The 20,857-nt window shown below is 39.9% G+C and overlaps 1 protein-coding gene across 1 annotated transcript in view; it reads left to right on the top strand.

Annotated features, from left to right (window-relative positions):
- Positions 1–20,857, top strand: part of ARHGAP10 (Rho GTPase activating protein 10) — a 324,116-nt gene that overhangs the window by 174,172 nt on the left and 129,087 nt on the right. Inside the window, exon 14 of the mRNA XM_044224902.1 lies at positions 16,643–16,717. Coding sequence (XP_044080837.1) covers positions 16,643–16,717 — 75 coding nt within the window. The remainder of the gene's footprint in view (positions 1–16,642; positions 16,718–20,857) is intronic.

Below are 20,857 nucleotides of genomic sequence, written 5' to 3'. Positions count from 1 at the left end.
ACATGCCTAAAGATCAGGGGCATTTCATGAAATCTGACTGAAAAATTATTTCTAGTCACTGCTTTTAGTGTTTTAAACATGAGTATCATTATTGAAAACTACCATTTCATGTATTTGGATTAAAACCATTTGTGTGCCTTTTTCCCTAATATGTTCTTATAAAGATGACTTTTGGCACTTTAATTATTACTTAATTGTGACATCACTGAAATATTTGGAAAGCATCAAATAAATGTCTAAAATTGGCTGTGGTCCTCAGTATCCCAAGAAGAGGTAACATTTTTAGTGTACTGACGTATTTTTGACAACAGATATAGTATATATGACACTAAGATAATATGTATTGCACTAGCATGGTACCAGTACATGGCACTGATTTGTAATCTGTGTAGACATGAACAATATATACTGTCATATGCAGATATTCACATCTTGGTCTGAGTGGGGCTCTTTAGCAGTTACTCTGCTTTTGAGATAAGAAGAAACTTGTTTCACTACAATATCAGCCTCAGTTAACAAATCATACTCATCATTGCCATAGAGTTGTTTGCTCATGAAGTTCAGGGGTATGTGGGAGTCAGATGACCTGATCTTTCGGCCATTTACTAAATATTTGTAAATGCTCTGTACTGGCTCTTCATGGATTCAGACCAACTGACTACTGCTAGGAAATTACTGCTTACGTATACCAAGCTGAAGGCCTTCCTAAAGCCATGATCCCCAAATATTGATGCACATTGGAATCATCTTGGCTCCTCAAAAAATAGGACCTCTCACCCCACTCCCCCACCCCACCTTATCAGTCTGACTTCATTGTTATGTGGTATGAACTGGGAAGTGGGATTTTTAAAAAAAAAAAAAGTTCTCCAGGTGATTCTTCTATGTAGCAAGGTTTGGGAGCCACTGTCTTAATGGAAGGGTTGCTTGTTTGTTGGAGAAATGGTGTGCACGATTATTATCTTTATGGTTATAGTATCCTGCCATGTGGAGAACTTTTCTTTTAACTTCTTAAAAATAACCCAGCCTAAATCCAAACAAACAGTGAAAACAGAAAAGTTCTGAAAAAATAGGGCAGTGTTCTTTTCCTTCCCTCAGTTAACAGGTGACCTATCACAGTTAAATCCTAGATCTAACATGAAGCCAATCAGCTAACCAGTATTTACTTATTGAGCAGTCACAGTATATACATAGCTTTGTTCTAGTCCTTTAGGATACATATTAAAGGTAAGTTACATATGATACTGGATACATTAATAATAAACATAGAGATTTGTAATATAAATATACCACGCGATAAAATTAAAGTGTTAATGTTTGCAAGAATTGAGAATTTGAATGTATATTGATAGATTGCAGTGTATTTTTTTTAAAGATTTTATTTATTTATTTTAAAGAGATCACAAGTAGGCAGAGAGGCAGGCAGAGAGAGAGAGGAGGAAGCAGGCTCCTCGCTGAGCAGAGAGCCTGATGTGGGGCTCGATCCCAGGCCCCCGAGATCATGACCTGAGCCGAAGGCAGAGGCTCAACCCACTGAGCCACCCAGGCGCCCCAGATTGCAGTGTATTTGATGTTAATTGAGGACTGTGTTTTGAAATAGGTTTCCTTAGATTTAAAGAATTAGGAAGGTATATTTTGGCATTTAGAGACACCTCTGCAAAGATGTGGAGACGGAGTATGACAGGAACAAGGAAAATTTGATGGGAAAGGAAGCATGAAGAAACAGTATAAAGGCAGGTACTCAAGCATTTGAATTTAATTGTGAAAGAACTGGTTAAGTCCTAGAGGGTGGTGGATAGCAGAGTAGGAGGCTTTAAGGTAAATTTGGAAACTAGTCTTGGTAGGAACCTGCGGGATGACTGAGTGCAGAGGAGCCCCAGAATTCTGCCTAGGTTGGAGGACCCGGCAGGGCAGGCAGCTGATTCGGGATGGGAGATTTGGCAGTGGGGTCAGATAGCATGGAGGCACCCCAGCGATTTAGCAGATGAAGTAGGGGTCACATTTCACACTTCGTTATACGTAGAGGATCAGAGTTCTGCAAGGCATTTCACCTTCAGATTTTAGTTTGGAAAACAGAGGATATCAAGAAAACTCCATGACAGACTTGTTGTCATGTATCAAGATTACCAATGGTGCTTCTTAAAAATGCAGATTCCTGGGCTCAGTCAGTTGCATTGAACTGTAATCACTGGTAGCTGGGCCTCTGCTGTAGAGAATGTAAGTTCCAATAAGAACAGTTGAAGGGAAACAGGAATTTTCTCACCTTCTGCTTTTAGGAGGTAGGTAGACGGAGCCATAATGGTTTCCTGAGAGAGTGGAGTTTTTGAGGGCCCTGGGTCATGGATCCATGTAGCTTTGGGGATTATGAGTGTGAGTCTAGCAGATGTAGGGTAGAACCTCCATCCTAAACTGTGCAATTGAGAGAAGAAATAAGAAAGTGGCTCGACGTAGCCAAGTCTCACTCAGAAGCCAAGGGCATTTCAGATTTCCAGCATGTTGTAGATGGATCCAAGGCAAATTCTGACGTGTTCATGGTGCCTGCTGTTCACTGATCATGTGCTTCCCTGCAGCCCCTTTACCTGCTGTTCTATATGATGCCTAGTTTCTGGTGCCCTGTAGTAGTTTGTTCCTTTGTGGGAAAACACCTGGTTATTCTCAAGCTGTTTTACACCACCTTTCCTCCATTGTGTCTAGGTTGAAAGCCATGTAGCCACCACGTCTCTGCCATCTGATGATGGAGAATATGATGGGCTCATTTGCCCTGTCCCTACCCCCCAACCCACCCCCAGCCTCTGAATCACCACTGACTCAGGGCTTCCCTGGGGACTCAGCACATAAGCTGCATTCTGAAGGACAAGGGGGAATTAGCCAGGTGCACAAGTGTGGGGTGTCGGGAAGGATTTTGGTGGGCAGGGTTGAAGTGTAGATGTTTGACAGAGCGTGATGCATCTGGGACCTGGGGGTCACAGGCGAGACCCGAGGAAGAGAGGTGCTTGGATTGCTCTGCAGAAGGTATGCACCTCTGTTGGCTGGTAAGAGTGGTCAGGTTTACACTCTAAAATGATGCAGTAAGGTAGGCATTTTGGAAAGATTCTTAACCCTTTGGACCCTTAGTCTCTAGAAGAATGTGACTAAGAAGTTCATTCACACTGTCTACCCACACCCACATTTGTGAGGATTAGAGCTAACTTTTGTATATAGTAGATATTCATTAAGTGTGTTTTAATGTTTTCCATTCTCCCTTGAAGAACTTCCCTCATGAAAAGGAAGTTCCTCATTTGGCACTTATATTGTCTGATATTGTTAATTATATTTGATCTATTTATTTTGTTTCTGGAACTTTATGGTTTCCTTGGAGTGAAAAAGAAAATCTTGTTCTTTGCTTGCTTTTCTCATCTCTGCATATAGTCTGTGTCTTACATACATAGAACTCAGTAAGCAGTTGTGTTTGCTTGAGTCTTCAGAGATTTAACTAATGCCACATTAGAAAATTATGTGTTCCAGCAGTTGGTAAAATTATTGGAAGGACTTTTTCTTCTATATGTGGTTAGAATTAGTACTTTTGAATAACATGTAGGATTGGTTTTCATTCCTTTGTGAATTTATGTCAGCATCTCTTGGAATTACTGGTAATACTTTAGACATAGAAAGATATGTCACGTTGCATGTTGAAGCATTTTATGATTTCAGAGCTTGGAGAGTAATTACACGACTTTCTTATGTAAATTACTCCCATTCCTATGAAGGGACCAACTCCCACGACCAGTATGTTGACTTTCTCTGGAACTGCACACCATCTCGTTTTTCAGGTGCGTGCATTCATTGTAAAATACACAAAAACAAAGTAAGACTCTTGCTTAAAAACTTCCTCTGGTTGCTGTTTTTTAAATAATCATCATGATTTAAAACTAAATTTGTATGCTACTTTTGTTTATGAAGTTTCTCTTAAAAAAATCTTCCATATGTGAATAATTTGAATATTCACTTTAATTTCTAGAGTATGGCATTAAAATGTCGGTCTAGGCAAGCTGTCAGTTATCCAGTTCAGCACTGTAACAAGCTGTGAATTCATGGGGTAGAAGGAGAAAGCCGCGTCTAAGATGTGTCAGTCTTTGATTTGTCGTATGTAAAAGTGAATTTCTCTTTCTTTGAGAAACAGAGTTTTAGGTTTTTGGAAAATCTTTTTGAAGTCAGCCTGAGGGTTTTTCCACTTCTGGAGCACCCCTGGAATTGTCTGGGGTCTGGAGAATGGGCCTGGTAGAAGATGAGGCTGTATAACTTTAGTATTAGTCTTTGTGGGAGGGAAGATGCCCAGAGTGAACTTGCAACATATTTTACCATGATTGCACACTAATCTTAAATTGCCAAGGGCAAATTATATGCAAAATGAAGAAAATAAAGAACAGCTGTCCCCAGAAAATTTACAGCAAGCAAACTTGAGTTTCTCGCTCACTGTCTCTTTTTTAATCATAATGGGTGTGAGATGGGAGTGGGTGGATAACAGAGGACAGTCTTATGTGGGAGGGAACCAGAGAGTCTTGTGGTGTCTGCAGAAATGCAAATGCAAAACTGAAATACTAAATTCAGGCGAGTCAGGATTATTCATTTTCTTAATTAGTAATCTTATTTAAGAACAAATAAGCTTCCAAAGCTATTAGTTTCCAAATGAGTGGTTGCATAAAGTTAATAGGGAAAAATGGTTAAACTGTCTTGCTACAGAGTAGGCGTGCTAGGTTCTCTGGGTTTGGTTCAGATCCTGATGAGGTCCATGGCATATTACTGCAAGGCTCTGTCAACACTTTTAGCATAGTCCTAAAGGGCATGAGCTCAAAGGTCATTCTTGATTCAAATATCTTTCAGCACTTGTTAGCTCTGCAACCATGGCGGGTTAGACTCCCTGTGACCTGGTTTTATCATGTGTCACCTGGATAATGGTGGCATCTCCTTTGCGGGTAGGTGGTGAGAATGAAAAAGGAACTTGGGACGTTGGCTCACATGGAGTGCTCTGTAAATCTGAGTCACTTGTTTAGAGCTATATCTGCGAATAGAGGCCAATCACAATTAAGTAGTTCCATTATTGATTCAAGGCTCTGGGACTCTGGGAGCACTGAGGAACTTAGTTTAGTTCACCTTTTTTTTTTTTTTTTTAAATAGTAATTTACATAGGGAAATAAATCACTTACATTCACTTTAGTAATTTTATGTGGTGCTTGTAACAAGCAGTAACAGTAACTGCTTTGGCTTTCAATCTCCTGTTCCTAGGGTCTTGTGGACCCTTGAGTGAGAAGGTGGCTGGGAGGCAGTGAAGAAAGGAAAGAGCCTCAGGAAGAAGACCATGGCTTTTAGATTACCTCAGGCTCCCCCCTTCCCCACCGCTCCCCTTAAAAGAGAGACTGCCCAGAGTTGGCCAAAACTGGTTGAGTCCCTGAGGTCGCAGCTGCTCTGAGGTGGAGAGACAGATGGCAGCAGCGAGACACCTTTAGGGCTTTCCTGATGTTCTGCTCTGTGTAAAGAAGGGAGGAAACAGAGTCTTGCAAAAAATAATAGCCAACTTCTGCCTTGAGTTTGAGTCTCTTTTCTGATACACGTAAGTAAAATTTTTTGATGCCTTAAGCTTAAGCTGCATGAGTGAGTTTGAAAATAAAATGTATTTATTTTTTATTTAGCTGTTCCATCCATTCCAGTTTATTTGATACTTATGTATTCGTGGGCATGCATGTGTTAGATGGGATTCTTTTGGGGTGTTTCCTACAGGAAAAATATTGGAAGAGAAAAATGGTGGTGATATGCTTCCTTTTCTTTTTTATTTTATTTTATTTTATTTTATTTTATTTATTTGACAGAGAGAGATTACAAGTAGGCAGAGAGGCAGGCAGAGAGAGAGAGAGAGAGAGAGGAGGAAGCAGGCTCCCTGCTGAGCAGAGAGCCCGATGCGGGACTCGATCCCAGGACCCTGAGACCATGACCTGAGCCGAAGGCAGCGGCTTAACCCACTGAGCCACCCAGGCGCCCTATGCTTCCTTTTCTTAAAGATTATCTTCAATCTAGTTTCAAGGCAGTGAAGGCCCTGATTTTATGCTTTCATGTGAACAAGCTATTTTGCAGTTTCATGGTTGCTAGTAGAAAGCTCAAGACTTCTGGATCAGAGATGAAGGATAGTTTATCACTCTCAGTAGCCAGAGTAGTAAATTTTGTGTTGGTCCCTGATTCCCAAGGGCACTGTGGAGAGGGTCATATTATAAGAGCAAAAAGCCTCTGAACTTGGGAAACTTGAGTCTTTTATTATGGCCAGCAAGCATGCTTGCCCTTTGTTCTAGATGGAGACACTATCTATATTTTCTAAGGTTGCAGGCAAACCTGTTGTTTGTTCCAGAGGGAGATGGTGGAACAGATGGTGTTCACCTGCCTTGGGGTATTGCTGGCAGAGGGGGTGGATGGGTATAATGTGACAAAGATGCTTCATGAATAGTCGAGGCCAGAGTGTGGCAGATCCCAAGGGCTGTGCTGCATGCTTGCCTGGGCTCTATAGGCAGTGGTGAGATGACAGATTTGAGCGGGAGTGTATTCACATCTTTCAGTGGGAAGAAGTAGATTTAATGGGAGTCAGCTGGGATGGCGGGGATGGCAGGCGGGATGCCTGGTTGGATTTTAGAAATAATCCACAAAAGAACTGATGGAGGTTTAACTGAGGGCGTCGGCCATGGAAAGAAGGATGGATAGGACGAGAGACTTGGCAGAAAAACAAAATCTGATGACATGTTGGCTGTAGAAGGTAGGGAAAAGGGAAGGTAAACTGTAAGTTTTCCAGCCAAGGTAGGTGGAAGACACATTTAGCCAAGACAGAGAATGCAGGAGGAGCAGTAGGTTTGAGAGGAATAAAGGGATTGGGATTGGTTTCTGGTACGAATTCAAGGCGCCTGTGACATTTCTATCAGAAATAAAATGAAGGCGACAGAAGAGATGGTGGGCATGATTTTCAGAGAGGTGAAGCTTTGAGTGTCATAAAGTCATGCCAGGTGGATGGTGAGGGAAGAAGACAAGAGGGCAAAAGGCAGAATCTTTGGGGGATCTTTGCATTTAGAGAGTATGAAGAAAAAAAGAATACTTAAGGAACACAGCATAGTCACGGGTCAGAGAAGGAACCCAAGACGATGTGGTATAAAGGAATCTAGAAGAGGGGCAGTTCCAAAGAAGAGAAAGTCATACCATATCTATGTCAATCAACTGCTCTAGCAAGTTCAGGCAGGAAGAAGACCAAGAAAAAAACCACTGGGTGAAGAGTTGGGAGGCAAGAAGCTAGAGAGTAGCCAGGCTGGACAGGTTGTACTTCTTACAAGAACCCTATGAGATAATATTTCTCCATTTTACGTGAGCACCTGAAGCCAAGAGGTATGATTTTACTTGTGTTTAAGCTCAGCTAGAAAGCATTAGACGGCAACTCAAACCCAAGGCTGAGTTTTTAGTGCTGATGCTCTCAACATCGATGAACATGAGGAGATGGAGACTCTGAAGCCTGATTTCCTAAGGATGCTGGAGATAAATGGAAGAATACAGACACATTTTTATTTTTTAAATATTTTATTTATTTGACAGAGAGATGGTGAGAGAGTACAAGCAGGGGGAGCAGAAGAGGGAGAGGGAGAAGCAGGCTCTCCACTAGGGAGAGACCCCAATGTGGGGCTCAATCCCAGGACCCTGAGATCATGACCTGAGTGGAAGGCAGACACTGAACTGACTCAGCCACCCAGATGCCCCTAGACAAATTTTTAAAGAATAGAGGAAGTTTGAAACTGTAGACAGCAGAAGAGGGGAGCAGGGAGGTTTAAGTGTCAGTCTCCGAAGTGCTCATCCAGATTTGAGGTGAAGCCATTCTAAAGTGATGCCTTCTTGTTTCCTTACCAGCTCCATCATGGACTTCTGAAGGGGCATCATCAGCCCAAGAAAGATTTATCCCCTTTGCCTAGAACCCTTGCAGCACCTTGGAAAGTCTCTTAGTGGAAGACATAATATCAATGTGGAATCTGCATCTGACACTATTTAAAGCCCTAATAATAAATGGCATTTTGTTTTCCAAGTATTTCATGTACCGTAGCTCACCCAATGCCTACAAAACTCAGTAGGTGGTTGAGGAGATGGAGCTTGTTTATTAGGCTCAAGTGCAAATGAGGATCTGAGGCTTGGAATATCTTAAGGGTCAACCTGTCATAGTTCGCACAACTAGAAAGTGGCAGAGCTGGGATCTGGATCTTCATCTCTTGCCTCGAAGACAGAATTATCCTGTGGCAGTAGAGTAAGGTGAGAGGAAGGTAGGAGGGGAGGCCAGTTCTGCCAGGTGGCCCAGGGACTGTGGGACACTCCTTTCCCCAGGACTTACACTGTGAGGAGACATGGAAGGACACATTGAATGAGTTGTAGCTAGATCTGTCAGATCTGGAACAGCAAACCGTCAGACCTCTGGGGAGAGTTCGGGACCCCAAGTATTACTAATGAAAGAGGAAACTTCCTGTTAGTTTGTGGTTTCTTCCCAGCCCTGCTGGAGGTGCCCTGTCCACTGGTTTGGGTGTTTGTGCAAGGAATAGCAGCAAGTCTAGGGGTTGTCTGAAGCAAAAATGCTTTTCCTCACGTGGGCTAGGAACTAGAAATGAGCCTGGCCACATGGAATACTAGGAATGTATATTCTGTTCTGGCCCTAATATCCATGTAGCAGCTAATAAACAAAATACCCTTTGTACTTAGGCTTGGATTTGAAAGGATGAATCTTAGAGTCAAGCCTGTATGTGTCTGAAGAGTCCTGAAGTGATCATTGCTTCCAAAAATATTGGCGTGGATTTGGAATTAGATATTTGCCTTGCACTTTGCCCATACTCATGGCTTCTGCTGGGATGGGATGCAGTAATGGAAGTGGATGTTGTCGCCCGCCTCAGTGGGCACCGTGGCCCTTGCGCGGTGAGCTGTCGGGTTTCTGAGCTCGGTCCAGGGTTAGTTTAGGCATGGGAATACCATGTGAATGAAATCACAATAACTTTCCTCAAAGTCCTTGCTGGTGGAGAGGCTATCCAACACAGTGCAGAAGTGGATTTATCTGAAAAGAGTGTGTGGAGGCCCCTGAGAGTGAAACCCCGACTTCAGTCGTTTCCCCCGCAGACAGTGGCTGTCTGTCTGTATTGTTTCTCTGTCTGCAGCCCACATCATTGTCCTATCAGGGAGAAATTCCAAATGTGATCAGTGAATAGGAATTTCATATTTCCATGAGCCCATTCATACTGAATAAACTTTGACCCTCTTCTCAACCTGTGCTTTATGGTATAAAAGTAGGCTATAGACGACACACCTCAGGCAGGGCAACGTGTGTATGTATTGTGGCTTGTACCTAGCTGTTCTGATACTGATTTTGAATTTTATTCTCAACTAACGCTTGTGATGAGTGGTTGGTATGTGAGGCTCATGCACACGCTTTATACATGTTGTCTCCTTTCATTTCCAGGACAACCCCATGCGACCATTAACCTCATTTTTCAGAAAAAGAATCTGAGACACAGAATGAGCAACTTACCAGGTTGTACAATGGGGGTAGTGGTACAGTTGGAAGTTTCCAGGACGTCAGCAACCTTAACTCATAATAATTTTCATCTTACAAACTTAAGCTCAACACACTTGTGTTTCCTGATTATGCTTTTTTTTTTTTTTTTTTTTAAATGAGGGAACCAAGATCTAGAAAGCTTAAAATGTTATCAGCTGTAGTCAGTCTTCTCTTTCAGGGCTTAAAATCTGTTTCTTACCCTTTTTGTAGTATTTAATTCTTTGTACGTGTTAAAAACCATGCATAATTCTTCCAAAGTTTAAGAGTTCTAGAATTCTAGAAATCCAGTCTTTTAAATTGATGATGTTGAATGGTATGTCCCTTTGGTGGCCTAGAGCAGATGATTCTTGGTTCTGCCTGCTTATACTTAAAAATAATTTAATAAAATGTGTGTTTTTGACAGAACCTTGAAGTATTATGAATTGTCCTGTATCTTGGAAGGGCATCTTTGTGTACGAAGCTGTTTATTATTATGTAACCCAGTTATGTGGATAGCCTGGAAAGTACTTACTAGATTTGTGCAGCCATGTAAATAGAGTGTGTATTGGGGATTAGTTATAAATAGATGTAAGGGACACATTATCAGTTTTTTGTAACTCACTGATGACCTGAAGCACTATTCACGAGCCTCCTCCTTGCTAATTTTGGGGTCACCTTTATAGCGTATCATTCTTAGCCTTGTTGCTGGGTCATTTCCTCACGAGTTTTTCCTAATCACTTTACCTGCCGTGCTTTTTTCCTTTTATTTTCAAGAGTCTCTCAAGGTTAGTTAATATTTATTATATATAATTATAAAACATACTTCCAACTATGATTAATATTTATATATGCATACAATTATATGTTTGTTCATTACGTAGCCCAAAGGGGAATTCATCTTTGTGGCACTGGGGGACATGTAGACCTACATTTATATTTATGCGTGCGTGTGTGCGTGCATGTGTGTATGCTTTATTAATGATGGCATGTGGCAGGCTTTTGATGTAATTTCTGTGAATGTGAGCCTGGATATTAATGACCTTTCATTAAGGTCATTGACCCTGTTGTCAGCTAGCACAAATGCAAATAAATGACTCAGTCCTTCCACAAATATTGATCAATTCCCTCATTCCATGCCAGGCACTCCGCTCATTACTATATGAGAACTGAATGAATGTCAGTTGATAGACCCATAACATATGGTCATTTATTTCTGTAGAATCATACACTTGGAAAATTCTTTTTAATAATTTTGTGCCTGTTATCATCAAAAGTATTTAGAGTTCCACTTTGAGTCTTACTTTTTATACATCTGTTACATCTTTTTCTACTAACAAATAACCTTTTCTGTCCCTTTTTATTTTTTGTCCTTATCACTTTATAGATCAACCATCAACTTTTCATTTATTTTTATTTTTTAAAAAAATTTATTTATTTATTTATTTGACAGAGAGATCACAAGTAGGCAGAGAGAGAGAGGGGGAAGCAGGCTCTCTGCCGAGCAGAGAGGCCAATGTGGGGCTCAATCCCAGTACCCTGAGACCATGACCTGAGCTGAAGGCAGAGGCTCTAACCCACTGAGCCACGCAGGTGCCCCAATCATCAATTTTTTAGTCATTTATCCAGTTTATCCATGAATTTATCCTGTTCATTTTTTAAATGTATACCATGTGCTGAGGATCCTGCAAGTTATTAAGAATCTTGGGTTACCAGGTGTGGAATCTGCTCCTGAAGCCAGAAAAGGAAAGGAAAGACAAGACTTTATGGCTGTGTTGGTCCCAAGTTGACCTCTCTTTAATTTTAGTTCTCTTCTAAATTTTACCTGATCTTCACTTTATTCTACCTTGTGCTTAAAATACAGTAAGTACACAATGTTTTATGAAATTGATAAGAATTTAAATGTTATATAATTTCTAGTCTGTTTTCTTCTCACTTATTTCCCGTTTCTCCTTCCTTTCATTCTGGTCTTTGTTGACCTATCCTCTGTGTGTGCATGCGTATTTTAATTATCTGTCTTCTGTCTTCTGCTTCCTTTACTCTAAATGCCACTTCCTGTTTTCTTCTTACTCAATACATTTATTTGCCAGTTGCAGCCACTCCAGCCTTTTCCCCCACCTCTGTTGTTTAACTGAACTTACCCACCTTCTTTGGGTTTCTTTTCCTTCTGCATCTAATTCTTTTATTGTCCCAGAGCATCTTACTTTTTTGCTTCTCCAGCCCACCTACCACGGCCTCGGTGTGCCCCCTGGTGTTGGGTAGTTCTGTCAGGAGTTTTATAGAATAGAGTAGACTCTAGTTCAGGCAGCATCATCTGGGCTCGGAGAGGAAAGCTGTTGGGCAGAGATGATGATGAAATCTGACTCATTTCCACTTATTAACTTTCTCCTCAAGAAAGATGTGGCTGGTGCTCAGTGACAGGACTGTGTGAGATTGGAGGAGACAGGTGTGGGAAGGAAGACACATTCGATTTCACCTTGTCCATTTTGCCCAGGGACAGCTGTCAGCAGGTGCTCATGATGGTAATGGAGAGCACTTACCCTTTCTTTACTTCTGATCAGAAACAATCTTATTTATTAAAAGAAAAAAACTTAGGGTCTATAACATTTTGATCAGGTGACAAATTTTTGTCCAAAGTTAGAAAGTCTTGTAGTAATGACATCAGAGAATGTTGATATCCTGAAAAGATTGTAATAACTTGGGTATTTTAAGTGTTTAGTTCCTAATTGCAGGGTCTGTTTTAGACCAAGTCCAATCTATCTCAGTAGTTCCAAGTTAATTTCAAGTCAAATCACCTTGGCCATGTCTCTTCTTTACTCAACCATTCTCTGCAAGGCACCATGAAAGCTATTAAAAACAAAAACCAAGATTGACCTAGTATCTTTCCATGTCTCTGTGTATTTGGAAAGTGAAGGTAGAACACATGTATGAAAATCATGAGGCTGGATGTGTTTTAGGAAGGTATTGTAGACAGTATATAACATCTCCAGTTGGGTTGTGTGTGGAAATTACCTTTAACATGCTTAATTAGGACTATTTACACTGAGTGGGGGAAAATACAGACATAAATAATCTGATATCAGGTCAAGCCTTCAGATTTTTATTTTAGGAATTACAAATAAGAGATTGTGGGCTTGTTTTAAAATGTAATCAGGTGTTAAGAGGAATTCATTATGAGTCCCGTTCAGAGAAAGGGAATGTCACTGTTGGCTGGTGGTAGGGAAGGTGGGACTTTATCTGTTTTTTTTTTTTTAAATTTCCAATTTATTTATTTTCAGAAAAACAGTATTCATTATTTTTTCACCACACCCAGTGCTCCATGCAAGCCGTGCCCTCTATAATACCCACCACCTGGTACCCCAACCTCCCACCCCCGTCCCCCCACCACTTCAAACCCCTCAGACTGTTTTTCAGAGTCCATAGTCTCTCATGGTTCACCTCCCCTTCCAATTTACCCAAAGGCATATACCCTCCCCAATGTCCATAACCCTACCCCCCTTCTCCCAACCCCCCTCCCCCCAGCAACCCACAGTTTGTTTCGTGAGATTAAGAGTCACTTATGGTTTGTCTCCCTCCCTATCCCATCTTGTTTCATGGATTCTTCTCCTACCCACTTAAGCCCCCACTTTATCTGGTTTTGAAGGTCTGGATGGGACTTCATTTTGCTCACTGTTGAATCTTGGGCAGCTAGAACAGCACTTGGCATGTATTTGATGAATAAATACTTGACAGATGAGTAATTTGTGAAGAGAAAGGGAAGAACATTTCTGTTAGATGAGCCCTCTGCCTCAGGAAGGAATGAATTTAGTTTCTCTGGGTGATAATCTGTGGTCTGCTCTGAAGAAGGTGAATAGTTCATGATAAATGTGGGTAGGTGAGGTAGGGCCCATGTTAGTATTTATGTGTTTATGCCTTGCCTACTTGTTCTGGAATCGAGACTTGATCTGATGGCTTACTCTTTTTTTTTGATGGCTTACTCCTAAACAGGGATGGAAGAGAACTTAGATAATAAAAATTGTTTGAAAAACAAAAAAATTGATGATGTTCAGAATGAATTATGGTGATGTGTGCTTCCCTGCAAGGATGCCTTAATAAATGTATGTGTATAAAATTCAAGACTGTGTTGAAGGAGCAGAGATTAGTCTGAAGTTTGAAGAAATTGTGCACACTGACCTATTGAATTTGGAAAGTGACAAAGAGGAAGCAGAGAAAATTTCAAAACTCTAATACTTGGTGATTAGACATAGTGACTTCTTTGTCTGAAAGGGGAAAATGTGGAAGAGAAGCCAGAGAGACTGTGTGATAAACTCACTCATGGCACTTGGCATATTGATTGGTTTATATTCTTCAAATGTATTTATTTGTTGTCTTTTATAAGATGTGTGTGTTCATAGATAAAAAGTATGTTCCAATTTTCTTAATCCAGAGCTTTTCAGGACATTGTAACAAAAACGAAAATCCTACATGATTTGAGTGTGTGTATGTGTGTTTTACAGGCTGTTTCCAAGCTGCTTTGATATAAGGTTTATTTAAATTTCACCTTAAAAGAGTAGAAACTGTGTTGAGTTGCATCAATTCCCCCTTGCACCTTTCATTATGCATTAGCAATTAACTCAGCTTCTCTCAGGTTGATGAATTTGAACTTGATCAATTATCTGATAGTAACTACCAGCACAGAGTGATGATTATTGCTGAAGTAACATTCTTATTTCATTTCTCTATGTATCTCAGGCCCTTCTCAAAGACACACGTTTGTTTGACTGCAGAATATGACTTACTCTTTTGGCTTCTGGCACTGAGGTCAAATTATTTTAGGTTTCTTAAATAGAGGTGTATTGAGGAAACAAATCCTCTGGTATTTTAAACTCTCTGGACATGGCCTTCTGGCCTCTAGGAGAAGGAAGGAATGAAGCCCAGTCTTTTCTCTTGTAGCGGGCTCAAACTCTGAGCTTTGTGTTTCTGGACAATTTCCTTTCCTTTTTATCAACTCCTGGCAGGGTTGACCTGAATTTTTCTCTCTCTTGGAGTCTGTGAGCCTCCCCATCAGGAAGATGCCTCTCTGCTGCTTTGATTCTTTAGCGTTCAAAGCACCTTTAGAACAGATATGTGTAGACTGAAAGGCTAGCCTTTGCTCTTCTGGTTTTTTGAGCTCTTCGGAGATAATTGAGAGAGAAGGTGTATGTGTTTGCTTGGACTGCTGTAGTGAAGTACCACAGACTAGGTGGCTTAAACAATAGACATTTATTTTCTCAGAATTCTTGGGGCTAGAAATCAGAGGTCCATGTGTCAGCAGGGTTGCTTTCTTCTGAGGGCCCCTCTTCTTGATTTGTGGATGATTTATCTTCTTCCTGTGTCTTCACATTGTCTTCTCCTCTGTGTGTGTGTGTGTGTATGTCCCAACTTCTTATAGGAACATTGGTCCTATTGGTTTAGGGTCTACCCTAATGACCTAATTTTAACTTAATTACATCTTTTAAAGACTTTATTTCCAAACAGTGAAATTCTGAGGTAGTGAGGGTTATAGAATTTGGGGGGATGCAAAATTTTGCCTATAATAGACAAGTAGGACATTTGAGAAGCTTGAAAGATAATTAAGGAGAAATATATGAAAGGCAAAATAGAGAAAAGGAAAATAAAGACTTGTTTTCTTGCAAGGAATAATAAAAGCATGTATGTGTGCCATGTGTTAGAACTGACAGTATGTGTGTTAATATCGTCACAATATCCTCCCACCGTAACACAAGGTGCAAGATGCTATCCTTGATCTCAGATACCTTATCAAGACTCAGAGCTAAGTCTCCCGTCTTGCCCAAGGTCTCAGAGCTTAGGAGTGATTGAGCCTTGACTGGAATCCTTCCATACCAGAATCTGTCTGGTATTCTATTCATCACCCATGCAGGGAGGCAAAAAGAAAGTAAGCTTGCTTGGGCAAATTCCATGGCCTTTTGGGTGGTGTTTTGTTTTGGAAACTTGGAGGATTAGAGGCATCATCTTCCTTTCAGCCAGTTGTGTTCTTGTTAGTGTTAACATTGGTGGTGCAGACCGCAAACACAGGGAGCAAGCTGTAATTCTTTTGAGAAATAAAGGTAAGTCTTGTTTTTTTGAAAGTCATTTTATTATGCAAGGTTTCAAGCATAAAAACAGTAGAGAGTGGTACAGTCAACTCTTGTATTCCTAGTACTCAGGCTCAACAGTTATAAAGGTCTTACTAAAATGGCTTCATCTGTCCCTTCTTTGCTCTTAAAGGAAATCTCAGATAGGTTCCTTTCACACTTTTGGTATGTACCTTAAAAAAAAAAAAGGGACATTTTCTGAGCTAATCTTCATGTCACTCAGACTTTCCTGATTGCCTCAAAAATGCCCTTTTACAAGTTGGTTTATTCAAATCAGAATCCAAATGTGCCATGTATTCAATATACTAAATTTTGTCGGACAGTACATTTTCTTGCCTTTACTTCTTGTCTGTTGTGCAAAGAGATACTTTGTATCTCCTGGCTCTGCAGAGAGAGAATGCTGTGACTTGATTTATTCCAATGTACACTTTGTAGTAATGTTCCTTGGAAGTTTCAGAGCTCCTCTCTGGTCAGAGCATATAACAGCTCTTAAAAACAAAAACAAAAACAGTTCTGCCTTAGTTTTGAATGCATTTCCATGGTCTTAAAGAATCATGCAGATAATGATTTCTTTCTGTATACTAATTAACACCGTGCTATTCTTAAAAGGCTAAAACTTCTCAAGAAAAACGTCCAGAATAAGTAAACATAATAAACATGAAAGTTACAATGCATCTTTACAGAATGCATTGGTACACATGAGTACTACTTAAGGAACTTCTTTCATTAACATTGACTCATTACATTTTGTCCACATGGAACATTGTTTTTATGAGATTATTTTCCAACCATAACTCATGAATACCAAGCTGCTAAAACAAGTTGGTAAACACTTGCTTTTGTCAAACGTTATTTTTATAGTCAACAGGAATGCTGCTAATGTGAGTTAGCAAAGATTCTGAATGCAATTGTTTGTTGCCAGCTTTTAAACTATGACAGTCTTGCATTTTGCTAACAACTTTGTCTCTCCCAATAGGTATAAATGACCAAGGATTGTACAGAGTTGTGGGGGTGAGTTCAAAGGTCCAGAGACTTCTCAGTATGTTGATGGGTATGCCTCTTTTCTAATCATTTTCCATGCATTATTTATTTATGTTCATTGACTTCACCACTTAATTTTTCATAGTAATGTGCAGCATACTTGTGAATCCATTCTGTTCTTGTCCTGCCTGGATGAGCTTTCTCCTGAGCAGAGATAGCTGATGCAGAGAAGTAGATAAGTGTTCGCCTCAGCACAGATTATCTACTCCCTCTTTACTGATTAAGAAATGGTATGGGGAGGGGGGTGTGGAAAAAGAACGCAGGCTCATGGCTGAAGGTCTTCTTGTGCTTGCTTCTCAGAGGAGAGTAGCAGGCAGGCCTCTGCGATTTGCAGGGCTTCCAAATTGCCTGTCCAGAGTCTTGACAGTACATTTGGTTGGACAAGACCACTGGGACTCACTCATTTTTATGTTGCTTCCAAAACTGTCACTTGACAGCAAGGATCTGATTCTCTGGGATTCATTGGTATTCACAGTGGCTTGTTTGTAGTTTGCACCAGGCTCTTCTCCAGAACCATGCCTGCTCCATCTGTGCTGATAACACAGTGTTCTTTGGCATCGCAGGCTAGAGGAAGCCAGAAAGTGAATTCATTTCATTACCCCAGACATTACGTGAATGACAAAGCGCTTTTACATTACACGCTGCTGTCATTTCAGTGCCACCTATAAGGGGCCCCACTTCTCTCCCCACCCCAAAGCAGGCTGCCTCTTGAGGAACGATGATAAGTCATCAGGCTTGAGGGCCTGCTTGTCAAACCAATCTGTCATTTTGACCTTGCTAAATATTAATTAACTTGATATCTCACTTTAATTAATCAATATTAACAATGCCCTTAGGTATGCTGTCAATGCATCTAAACCTGTCTGCATCTTAAAGCATTGTAGGGAAGACTCAGTTTTCGGAAGCATAAACCAAGATGAATCAAATCAACTGACATGTTGCAGATAGGATTGCTTGTTTGGCTGTATTTGAATTAAAGATTTAATAAGCAATAACCTTTTTTTAGCTATTAACCGCAGGAAAAATTGCCCGTCATCAGTTGGAGAGCTGTCTTAGAATACATTCGCTTTCATGAGCTGTTTTCATTTTCTGCCTCTCTGGTTTAACTTGGGTGTGTAATTTTGGCAGTCATATTTTCCTTTTTACCATTAGTGAGCTCCAAATTAAATAGACTCAGGTTGCCAGTGGTTCAGTAGCAGCTGGAAGAATTTAATGGGACTCCAGCATCTGCTTTTAGTTAATTTTAAAATTAGAAACACTTCTCTCATTTCCAAGATGGTGTAATAATGATTAGAATTGGAAGACTGTTGGTATCAGAAGGGGATATTTTGGCTGAAAGGCACACTTTGGCAGTAAATTGGTCACAAGGATCCTAGCATTATTTTTATTATCTTGTTCATGTTCAAGGGAAGTTCAAACAAGGGTGTCTCTGTGGTCACACTGAAGTGTTAAGCTGTCTCAAAAGTTGTTCTTAATCTCATAAAATCCCACTTGATCTGCATCCCTGAACTAAGGTGGTAGTTTCCTCTGCTCATGGGAAATGTCTCTAGATAATCCTGAACTGGCGAGGTGTTTTAAAATACCTAAACCCTCAAAAATTCATGACCTGGAAAATGGTTTTCACTTTCCATGAGACTCAAGAGCAGAGAAGTCGGGGATACAAGCGTGATACAACCCAATTTCAGCTACTCACAAAGAAAATGCTGTGTTTTCACAAGAAGTAATTCTTTAGGAAGTTGAAGAATTGATGAGAGGGAAAGATAATGACTTGTTATCTCCTTATGGGGGGGAGGGGGGTGGGCGGGGGGGTGCTACAGAGTAGAAATTTTTTTTTTAACTTAATCCATAGATAATTCCTAGTATGAATTTAAAACTGCCAGTCACAAACCTTGCATTTTTATTAGGATTAATACCACTTTCTTGTTGCTTTGTTACCAACTCAAACTTTAAGCTCTTAACAGAATAGACATTAACTGTATCCTAATTTAAAATTCCTTTAAGAGATCTCTTTCCATCAAAAGAAAAGAAAATCTATCTTGATTCACTAAGTGTTCAAAACATATAATTTATACCTCTTCCACAAAAAGGGATTTTAGAGTTTCTGCATATCTGTGTATACCCTGTCCCCTGGACATTCTTTGTTTCCATCTTTGCTTACCTCCCTGTGTTGTTCCAGGGCTCTGTATCTTAAAGAGAAAAAAAAAAAAAAAATTGGATGAGTTCACCAGAGTTTTAGCTTTGCTCTTTTAAACGAATTCATAATTCCTCCCCTCTAGAGGAGTTAGTTCTAATGATTTTACTGCCCATTGTGGTACTAGGCAGTTATTATTATTTATTTTTTAGGTTACCATTTCTCTAGGTAATGCTTATTTCAAATGTGAATTTTTCCAAAGTACAATTTCTATGTAATACTTTTGTTCTTTGTAGAGACAAGAAATTAATTTTTTAGTATTTGAGGAAAAATTCCAAGACATTTACTATTTTTTGACAACTTCCATTTACTTGGTTTCTTTAGTTTTGGAGAGCTAATTATTTACTTGGATGTTTTTCTGTTATTGCCAGTTTCTATGTAACATATTTGTATATTGTTTGAAATGTTTTAAGTATATTAGTACGCTTGTGTAAATGTGATAATTTCTAAAGAAAGGATGCATGCTTAGTATCTTGCATGCTTTCTTCACCTGTCTTGTTTTTTGGTGTGTTTTCACTCCTGGTATTTAAGATTAAAATAAGAAGTGTTTCTTTCCATTCTTTTCCTCTCCCATCTTCTCTCCACACCCCCTTTTCCTCCACCCCATTTTTCTCTCTTCTTGTCTGCCAACCAGAAATCCTAATGACAGTGGACCATACAGAGTCCTCTAAATAGGCCTGTCATCTCTACTCCTCCCGGTCAGGTCCTGGTGATGGGTGTTGTTTGTCTTCTCAGTCGTCTTCCATTCTGGGAGCAGAAGGCAGAAGTCTGCTACATTTCCTGGACCAACCTCCTTAAGTTAAAAAAACAAAACAAAACAAAACAAAAAACAACCCAAGTGAACAATTGTCTTCATTCCCTTTCCAGGTGTTTTTCTTTCCTTCACCTTTTGCTCTAACAGAGGGCATGCACAGACATAGTTTTGTAAAAGTTGTTTGTTTAAATAGAAGCTTGGAGCACTTGGGGAGGGAAGGGAGAAATATCAGATGAGGTGTCTTTGGGTGAGTCATGGATTTTTAGTAAATGGGGTGAGAATATAACAGATTAATTACAATAGCTATTGGTAGGAATGAACTGAGATGGGTTAGAACTGTCAGTATTCTTCCCACCTCCCCACTGAAGAATGAAAACCTCAGAGCAGGGTGGGGAAATGGTGAGAAAAATGGGGTGGTAGCTTATGTGTGGTGGTGAATTTGGTGATTATTTTAAATTTAACTTGCAAAACAGGCTGGATGATTTTATCTTTAGACACAGAAGCATAGAAAACAAGAAATAAAACTAATTTAGAAGTTTTACTGTATAAAATATTACCTTGTTTATTTGTAGGACAACTTTTTTTATATAGATTGGAGGGAAAAAGTAATGTAGGTGAAAAAAATTCTGATTTTGATTATAAAGAATGTCCTCAAAATTCATTCAATCAGCGTGCTCCGTCAAGTACTTTAAAGTGGGGCCCAAGTCAATATTCACAAGGGTGTCAGCACTTTGTATTTAGGTGGGGCCAAAAATTTCCAGTTTCAAAAAAAAAGAACACTGGTTACATAATTATGAAACATTAGCCCAAATAAAAAGTCAACTATTTGTATCTGTGCTTGTTAGAGTTTTAACTAATCCCTAAGGGTGTTGTCCCTTGGTCAGAAAGGAAGCAAAATTCCTTCCTTGTTTAAAATAGAACATATATTCTGATATGAACACTCAGGTGCATTTGTAAGTTTGAATCCCAAATAAGTTATTAGCAAATGTACCTGGTCCCAGTGCCTCCACTGATTGTAAAGAACTGCTAGGGATGATTGAGTTATTTGAAAACAGTGAAAATTTAATAGAGGATTAGTACCATGGGCACTGTGTAGTCATTAGCTTCTGATATGACAGCTACTTCTTATCCTGTGAATTCAAAGGATGGCTTGTTTTTCCATAGAAAGAATATTATCCTCAAAATATAGACTGATTATTTGATAG

Source organism: Neovison vison, chromosome 11 (assembly GCF_020171115.1).
Source record: "Neovison vison isolate M4711 chromosome 11, ASM_NN_V1, whole genome shotgun sequence".
NCBI classification, from domain to species: Eukaryota; Metazoa; Chordata; class Mammalia; order Carnivora; family Mustelidae; genus Neogale; species Neogale vison.
The sequence above is the reverse complement of the archived record's forward strand: the minus strand, read 5'-3'. Positions and strand labels throughout refer to the sequence as shown.